This window comes from Nannospalax galili, unplaced genomic scaffold (assembly GCF_000622305.1).
Source record: "Nannospalax galili isolate Female #2095 unplaced genomic scaffold, S.galili_v1.0 scaffold944, whole genome shotgun sequence".
NCBI classification, from domain to species: domain Eukaryota; kingdom Metazoa; phylum Chordata; class Mammalia; order Rodentia; family Spalacidae; genus Nannospalax; species Nannospalax galili.
In genome coordinates this window covers 989,216-998,008 of record NW_008352899.1, presented here as the reverse complement: position 1 = coordinate 998,008, position 8,793 = coordinate 989,216, and the positions used below count along the sequence as shown (strand labels likewise).

The 8,793-nt window shown below is 47.9% G+C and overlaps 1 protein-coding gene across 1 annotated transcript in view; it reads right to left on the bottom strand.

Annotated features, from left to right (window-relative positions):
* Positions 1 to 142: 142 nt before the first annotated feature.
* The window catches only part of Dnali1 (dynein axonemal light intermediate chain 1), an 11,618-nt gene continuing 2,967 nt past the window's right edge, over positions 143 to 8,793 (bottom strand). Inside the window, exons 3-6 of the mRNA XM_008850205.3 lie at positions 7,376 to 7,545; positions 4,592 to 4,770; positions 4,140 to 4,304; positions 143 to 1,523 (exon numbers count right to left, since the gene is read on the bottom strand). Of these exons, the coding sequence (XP_008848427.1) occupies positions 1,488 to 1,523; positions 4,140 to 4,304; positions 4,592 to 4,770; positions 7,376 to 7,545 (550 nt within the window). The 3' untranslated portion in view covers positions 143 to 1,487. The remainder of the gene's footprint in view (positions 1,524 to 4,139; positions 4,305 to 4,591; positions 4,771 to 7,375; positions 7,546 to 8,793) is intronic.

Here is an 8,793-nt window from a genome sequence, read left to right as displayed (position 1 = left end):
TCTAAAGCACAGTCTACTTGGAGCTTTGTTGAAGCCATTTGCCATTGCTAATGAAGGGAGAGCTCCTCAGCCCTAGAGAGCTCCGAATGAGTCCATTGGCACTTCAGATACTTGACCTGGCCCTAGTTCCTCCAGAGTATGACCTGTTGTATATGTCTACAGACATAGGTGAGGACTACAGCACGTAAAGAATGGTGTTTCCTTTGTACTGTTAAGCAGTAGTTTGGGCCAGAATCACTCAAAGCTGTAAAAGAAGTACTTCAGTGATGTACACGGTTAGGCTTGAAAGTATGAACTCCAGCAGCCTCTGTTCTCTCGTGGAGTTTGAGCGGGCCTATTGGGAATGCACTTGCTTTCCTGTGCAAGAATCATGGAACTAGAACATGGCAAGGAAGAGTTCTTTCCCAGGAAGGTGCCCGCACTGCAGGTCACTTTAGCAGAGGCACACGTAATTCCTCAGGAGAGTGGGTGAGGGTCAAAGTCACTTCCAACTTAAGGTCAGAGTGTTAGGCTATGCTCAGCTCAGAATTATCTTACGGATCACAGTCCTTGGAGTGAGCCCTGCGTAACCAGGATGGGTGTCAAATCAAAGCTGCCGAGGGGTGAGTCCCTTCTGGCACCCCTTCAAGGGGTACTGAGTGCTTGAGGCATTGCCACAAAATGGAAACAATGCCTTAAGAATGCTGCGACTTGAGTCTTGACTAAAGGACATCACTTAGCTTGCTGCCCTCTCCCATCCTGGGCTGCCCTAATAAACATTCGGTCACTAATTTAATCTTCTGGGTCTACAAAGTTGTCTTCAGGCCACAGCCAGAGCAGAACTGCATGTGATATGTTGCTACCTCCCTAGCCTTTCGGTAATAGTTAATTAGAAAGTGTGGAGTCAGGTTTGATACTCTGTTGAAGGTAAATAAATGGTGGGGAGAGGACCTGGGATACAGACAGCTCACAAAGGACTCTGGGACTTGGTGTTCTTACTCAGCAAACATTTACTTTGTCCAGATGATGGGTTTGACTTTGCCAGTTTTTTCTTAACCAAGGAAGTCAAACTAAGGAGAAAGGGATCCGTGGGATGTGGGTGGGGATACGAGAGGACAGAATAAACGAAAGCACCAAAATGAGTTGCAGAAATTACACTGAAGAAGGGCTGAAGCCAAAGAAGCCTGAGATACATGCAAACTGTAAATAATTGGTGGACATCAGCAACTTCTACGAGAAAGCACTTGCTTCCTAAATTCCTGAGTTGACAAATTTCCAGGTCAGTCTGTTAGCTGCAGACAGTGACAGGTACAGCACCTTCCATTGCCCAGCCAGGAACATGGCTGCCAGACCTTAGTTGTTTGACAACTCTGGATCAACAGCGTGACATCTGACAATTACATGCATGGTGATCAGGCGAGGGGATAGTTTGTTCACTCAGGAAACTGGCTTTTTATTACAAAGGGCTTTTGGTGGGGCGTGGTGCTTGCTGACCCATATGGAAATTATCACTTTTTTGGTGCAATAATGCCTTCCAGTTGGGCCTGAAAAACAAAAACAAACTACATCAATACTTGCAACTTGTAGCCTAACAACACATAGCTGAGGAGAAGGAATAACCCAAAGGCTGCTGCTCCAAGTGCCCTGCTCATTCCCAGCTCCATATTTTCTAGATTAGCTGGATTCATGGTCTTGTTACATTAGCAGAAACCAAAGCTGTCCTGGTTTCCATACAATAATAGCTCAGTGTATAATATGAAGCATTGAAAGGGAAATTGAATAAAAGTTGTTGAAATAGTGGTTTGTATTGCTCCGACTGCAGGCCTGAATGTGTCTGCTAAGTTAAACATTCAGCTCCTGGGTTAGGATACTGGGAGCTCTGCTGGGACCAGAGGTTTGAGGAACAGCAAATTATCAGCCACTGAGACAACTTGACACCCAATTAGAGAAAATTGCTACCAGCGAGTAGGGAGCTGTCCATCTTGGAAAGAATGCTAGACACTTGGAGTTGTTTGGCTGCAGGAGCAGCCGGCACAGCCTCTTACTACGGTGATACGTGGACAGATCCTTAAGTAGGTCTATCCTGGGATCGGTAAACACTGCTTTATTTGTGGTGCAGCTTTGAGCCAATAAAAATAATACTCTTGTAAAGAATCCTTCACCCTGGGATTACAAGGTTGTCTTTGAATGTTGGAAGGATGCTAAAGTGTTCAGCTTTGCTTGTAGACAATGCCATTAGGGGAACTGAGGAACTCATGATGAGGTCACATGACAGGAAAAGAGCTTTGGAGTCTGCTGAGTCAAAATGCTCACATCTGGATGGGAATGCCTCTTAGTTTTTGTTTCTGGTAAATTTTTCAGCAGCAAGAAAAATCATCCTCTGCTGATGGTTAATACAAAACCTTATCTCAATGGCTTATGTTGGCACATATTGGCTTATGAAGGTGAGGGAAGTGGCCAGGACCTCGGGAGGAAGCAACATAGAAGAGTGATGCTCCAACCTCAGGAGGCCTCAGACCTGAGACTGTTAAGCTGTCCTGCCGGACCCCAGCCCCACAGCTTCTGCTCAGTACACCTAGGGGTGACCAACTTTTTTTTCCTAAAAGTTGTCCTGTGACGGGGTGAAGCCTGTGGTCTGGCCTCCCATTCACCCAGCCTTTGTTACTAGTGCCCCTCTCCCAACACCCCAGGGGAGCCAAAGTAAATCTGAAACTGGGTTCCTCCAGCATGTACCTGGGGGAGGCTTCCCACTGATTCTGCCTTTTCTCTGCTTCTGCCATAGTGCCTCAGAGGACACCAGGGAGGTCAGCCCTCCTGCCAGAGCCTTCTGAGAACTGGTCCACAGAGAATGACTCCAACCACCAGCTTGGAGGGGGCAGAAGCTGCTATATCCTCTGATTATGGGCACCCTTTTTCCAAGACAGAAACAGACTGACAGGCATGTTGGCTCTACAATGGACACCCAGGCTGAGGTTTAGGGGTTTGGAATTGAGAACAGACCTTCACAGCTAGAGGGATAAACTTAGGGAAGGAGCCCCTCAAATCAGCCTCCTTTAGCTCTTGGCAATGTGAGTGGACCAACTTTAAAAGCCTTGGGGCAGGCCTGTAATTGCAGCTGCTCCTGAGGGAGATACAGGAAGATTGCAAGTTCAAAGCCTACAGGGCTACAGGGTCTAGCCTGGGAAACTTAGTCTAGCCTGGGGAACTTAGACACTGTCTCAAAATAATAGGCTATCTTTCAATGGGGCTGGAGAGATCGCTAAGTAGGTAAGAACACTGACTGCTTGGGACCCAGGTTCAATTCCCAGCACCCATTTGGCAGCTAACAACCATCCATAACTCCAGTTTCAGGGGATGTGACACCTGACCTCCACGGGCACATTGCAGACACATGAAGGCAATACACTGATACACATAAAATAAAAATTTTAAAAATTTATCTTAAAAAAAAAAGTAGGCTGTCTTTCTAATTCTGTTCAGTCTAGTCTAAGTATGCTGTCCTCCTCCTCCTGAGGAGGGCACCCTCAGGGCCAGAATTCAGGGTGCCAGGACAACTGCGTGCCCTGAGACTGACAGAAGAGTGTTGAGGCTGGGGCAACATGGTGAGCCCACTCCATTTCTTCTCCGGGTCTGACTGCCCCTGTCTGTCCTGGACACCCTCCTCATGCTCCCTCCCTTTTGCCAGGTGGTTGCTTGTTGACCCTCCATGCCTGATTCAAAGAGGCTTGGCTTTCTCTCTTCCTCCATCTCCCTCTTCTGGGCAGCTGCTGAGATTTACAGCTTGCCTGCTCTGTGGGCGTTTGTTTGTTTTTACTCTAATAAAACTGTCCTCAAACTTAAAAAGAAGAAAATTTTTTAAAAGAGCTGGAGGTGGTAGCACAGGCCTGCAGTCCCAGGACTGCAAAGGCTGAGGGATAAAGACTGTAAGTTTGAGGCCAGTCTATGCCACATGAGACCCTGTCTCAAAAGTCAAACAACAAAAGTGACAAAGAGTGCTGAGGATATAGTTTTGGGTAGAATGTTTGCCTAGCATTCACGGGGTTCAATCCATAGTATTGCAAAAAACAACACACAAATGAAGTCAAGGGTAGAAGGAGTCTGTAAGTCTGGTGCCTGTGGAGGGGGCGCCTTGGCTGTGTGCCCGTGACCTGCGCCTCTACCTTTAGCTGCTGGTTGGTGCGCTTCAGGAACTGAATCTCCTCATTGTGCTTCTTCTCCTCTACCTGCCGTCTCTCACTCTCCCGCTTCTCTGTGGCCTCGCACTTTGCCTTCTGTTCGTTCACTTGCCTCTCCAAATCTCTCTTTTCTGTCTCCAGATCTGCAATCTGAGAAGGAAACGACCATCATCCTGGGACAACCCAAGGTGAGAGCCTGGGTGGGGAGAGCCTTGGACACAGCTGTCCAACCTAAGACATTGGCAGGGTATGTACTGCCACCCAGTGGGAGGCCAGTGACTGGCACTGTCCTCAGACAAGATCACTTCCCCACTGAGGTGGTGCACTGAGGTACCACTGTGAATGAGGAGGGCACCTTTGAGGTGCCAAGACAATTGCACGCCTTGAGATTGACAAAGGAGCCTCAAGATCAGGGTGACATGGTGAACCCCACTCACTCTTCTCTCCATGTCTGACTTCCCCTGTTCGGCCTGCAGTGCCTTCCTCATGCCAAAAGCCACACTGCTCTCATACAGGGTCTGGTAGGCAGCGATTGTCATACGGATCTCGTCCCGGACTCGCAGCAGCAGCAGCCCCCTCTCTGCACAGTTGATAGTGACCTCCCGGATCAGCTCATCTTCCAGTGCACCCAGAAAGATCAAAGGCAGGTGTGAGGAGACATGCACTTTGTCTGTGGCAAACCATTCCTCCTCTTGGGGGAAAGCTTGGAGTGTGTTCTCAATGACATGGTCCCATGGGGCTGGGGAAATGGCTTAGTTAGTAAAAGGATTTCCAGCACTCTCATGTAAAAAGCCAGGCGTGGTGGCAGGTGCCTGGCCTAACACTAGGGATGGGGAGACAGGAGGATCCCTGGACTCCCTGACCAGCTAGTCTTGCTAAATTGGTGAGCTCCAGGTTCAGTGAGAGACCCTATCTCCAAAAAAAAAAGGTGGAAAGCCAGGTATGACGGTACACACCTTTAATCTCTTGAGAGGCAGAGGCAGGTGGATCTCTTATGAATTTGACACCAGCCTGGTCTACATAGTCAGTTCCAGGCTAGCCAAGACTACACAATGAGACTCTGTCTCAAAAATATAAATAAAAAATAAGGTGGGGAGCAACACTTGACACTGACTCTGACCTCAATACGTGTTGCACACATACAACACACATAAAGAGACATGCTTTCCAAAAGGTCCTATGAAAGGGTGCTTATCATGGCCCAGTGGGCCTGGACACACAACCACTCCTCTGAACCTGACACTTGGGAGAAGCATGCAGTCAGCAAGCCTGGCCACGGAGAGGGAGACTACAGCCCCAGGTTTGTAGCAGTGGGTCCCTTCTCAGACTGAAAATGTGTATACAAAGGCGATCTGGCCTTCCCAGATGGTAGTGTTTTAAAGGTTTAAAAAAAAATACACACACACACACACACACACACACACACACATATGTATATTGGTGTTTTTGAGACAGGGTCTCCCTATAGCCACAGCTGGCTTGGAACTCGATGCCAGGCTGGCCTTGATCTCACAGAGATCCACCTGCCTCTGCCTCCCTAGTGCTGGGATTAAAGGCATGCACCATCACACCTGGCTTAAAAATATATTTTATTATTGTATGTGTGTGTATTGCCTACATGTATGTAAGTATGCCATGTGCAGGTAGTACCCATAGAGGCCTGAAGAGGGTGATATCACCTGGAACTGGAGTTACAGGCAGTTGTGAGCTGCCACTTGGGTGCTGGGAACCAAAGCCAGGTCCTCTGTAACAGCAGCAAATGCTCTTAACTGCTGAACCATCTCTCTAGCCCCAATAATGGTATTTTAAAGCAGCCCCTTTGGCTAGACTGGTTTGGGGCTGGGAACAGCATCCCTCCCTCTGTAAGCACCCACCTAGAGGACAAACCACACTCATACTAAGGCTAGCCTGCTGACCCTGCAGCTGCCTGAGAGTTTGGAGGGAGTTTGCAGTTCAGAGTCTGCAGGACCACCAAGACCACCAAGAGGACAGCCATTGATACCAGCATTCAGTAGACATCTTAAACCCCTTGTGTCAGTCCACCACCAACAGAGTCTACCAGGTTTTTCTGGATTTGTCTGGAGCACAGAGTGTTGAAGGATGGATATAAAAGCAGAACATTAATTTTCTGTTTAAAATATTAGCACACTGAGCTGGAGAGATGGCTCAGCAGTTAACAGCACTTGCTGCTCTTGCAGAGGATCTGGGTTCGGTTCCCAGTACCCATGAGATGGCTAACATCAGTAGCTCCAGTTCCAGGGGATCCATTGCCCTCTTCTGGCCTCCTTGGATATAGCACTCACTTGGCACACTTAAATCCATGCAGACAAAACATTCATATACATAAAATAAAGATAAATTTTAAAAATTAAAACATTAGCACATGCTTATTATGGAAATCTTGGGAAAAAACAAGGATTTTAAAATGGAAGCTCTGCCAGGCATGGTGATGCACACCTTCAGTCCCAGGACTCGGAAGGCAGAGACAGGTGGATCTCTGTGAATTTGAGACCTGTCTACAGGTCTACAGAGCTACATAGAGACCTGTCTCAAAAGGCCAAAAATTAATTAAAATTAAATAAAATGGAAGTTCTTTTCATACTTCAAACATCTATTAAGGGTGCAAGTGAGATGGCTCAATGGGTAAAGGCACTTGCTGCCAAGCATGATGACCTGAGTTCAGTCTCTAGGACTCACATGGTGGAAGGAGAGCCAACTACCATAAGTTGCTCTCTAACCTCCACATACATGCTGTGGGATATGTGTGGCCATATACACACACACAAAGTAAATCTAAAAAATAAATAAAACCCAAACACTTAAGAAATGAGGAATCCAAGCTGGGTGTGGTGGCGCACACCTGTATTCCCAGCACTTGGGAGGCAGAGGCAGGAGGATCTCTGAGTTCGAGGCCAGCCTGGTCTACATAGTGAGTTCCAAGACAGCTGCCTACAGGGAGACCCTGCTTCAAAAAGAAAAAAAGAACAAAAAGAAAGGAGGAATCCAGGTGGCCATGAATACAGTACTAACAGATGGAGGACTGGCTGAGGTGATGAGGCTGGGGTGGGGAAGGGATTGTACTCAGTAGTTTGGGGGAAGTCAGGCAAAAGAAGAGATGATTCCAGAATTGGGTGGGTTTCAGTTTGGCTTGGTTCTATAATAGAGGGAAGGAAGGCACCAGAGGGTGTGCAGTGCTCACCCCAACCATCAAGCGTGCTCACCAAAACACTGCGAGTAGAGTTCCCTGCGGACAGGGCAGATGCCCGTCTCTCTGGCTTGCCGCTGCTGCAGCTTCAGGTCCAGCTGCTCCTGGAGGTGCACCACATCCATCCTGGTGCTGGGCGTGCTGGACACCTGCTGGATCCATAGCTGTGTGTCTTCCACCCACTCCCTGCAGCATAGACACAAGTCATGGGATATGAGCAGAGGGACCTTGAATCAGGAGAGTATGGAGATTCTCAAAGGAGTGGGTCTGCATGGGCTGCCCATAACGAACTTCTGCAGTGACAGAACTTGAGGGCAGAATGGCAGGGGAAGGCAGACTTCTGTGCTATTGGTGGGATGGAATCAGCTGAGAAGTCACACCTCCTCCCTGATCTCTGTCTCAAAGACCACTGTTTCTCAGCACTTCTTTTATTCTAAGAGAAATCTTTATTACTTTGGGTATAAAAAAAATGTCAGTTAGGTGGAGGGTTATCCTTTGTTTTGGGGCTTTGTAGTCCAAGCTGGCCTCAAACTTATCCTCCTGCCTCTACCTCCCGAAGTGCTGGAATTAAAGGTGAGCTCCACTGAGTCTTGCTTTATCAGACATTTTGTTTTGTTTGAGACATGACCTTGCTGTGCAGTCCTAGCCCACCTTAACTTTGAGGCAGTCCACCTGCTTCAGGCTCATAACTGCTGGGATTTATAGTCAGTCTCACCACATAGGGCTACAAACACGTTTTCGAGCCCATAACATATAGCTGGCATCTAAAACCATGAGGGGGTTAGAGGGATGGCTCAGCAGTTAAGAGCACTGGCTGCTCTTGCAGAGGACTCCAGCACCCAGATGGTGGCTCACAACCATCTGTAACTCCAATTCCAGGGGATCTCACTTCTAGCCTCTGTGGCCATTGCACTACATAGGTGCACTTACATGCAAGCAAAGCACTCATACACATAAAATAAAAATAAATAAAAAAATATTTTAAGCCATGAGACTGGCTGACAACAGAGTTTAAAAGTGGATTTTGGAGAGATGGTTCAGCGGTTAAGAGCACTAACTGTTATTGCAGAAGACCCCAGGTTTGAATCCCAGCACCCACATGGCAGCTAACAACTGTCTAAAACTCCAGTTCCAGGGGATCCAACGGCCTCTTCTGTCCTCTGCCAGCATTGCATGACATGGGTGCACTTTCCTACATGCAGGCACTACATGCATACACATAAAATAAAAATAAATAAATAAAAAAAATTTTTTTAAAGTGGATTTTGGGCCAGGCATGGTGGCGGGTGACACAGGCCTGTAGTCCCAGCACTTGGGAGGTAGAGGCAGGGGGAGCTCTGTGGGGTCAAAGGCTGCCTGGTCTACATAGTGAGTTCCAGGACAGCTGGAGCTAGGAGACCCTGTCTCCGGGGTGGGGAGGGGGGGGGGGGAATT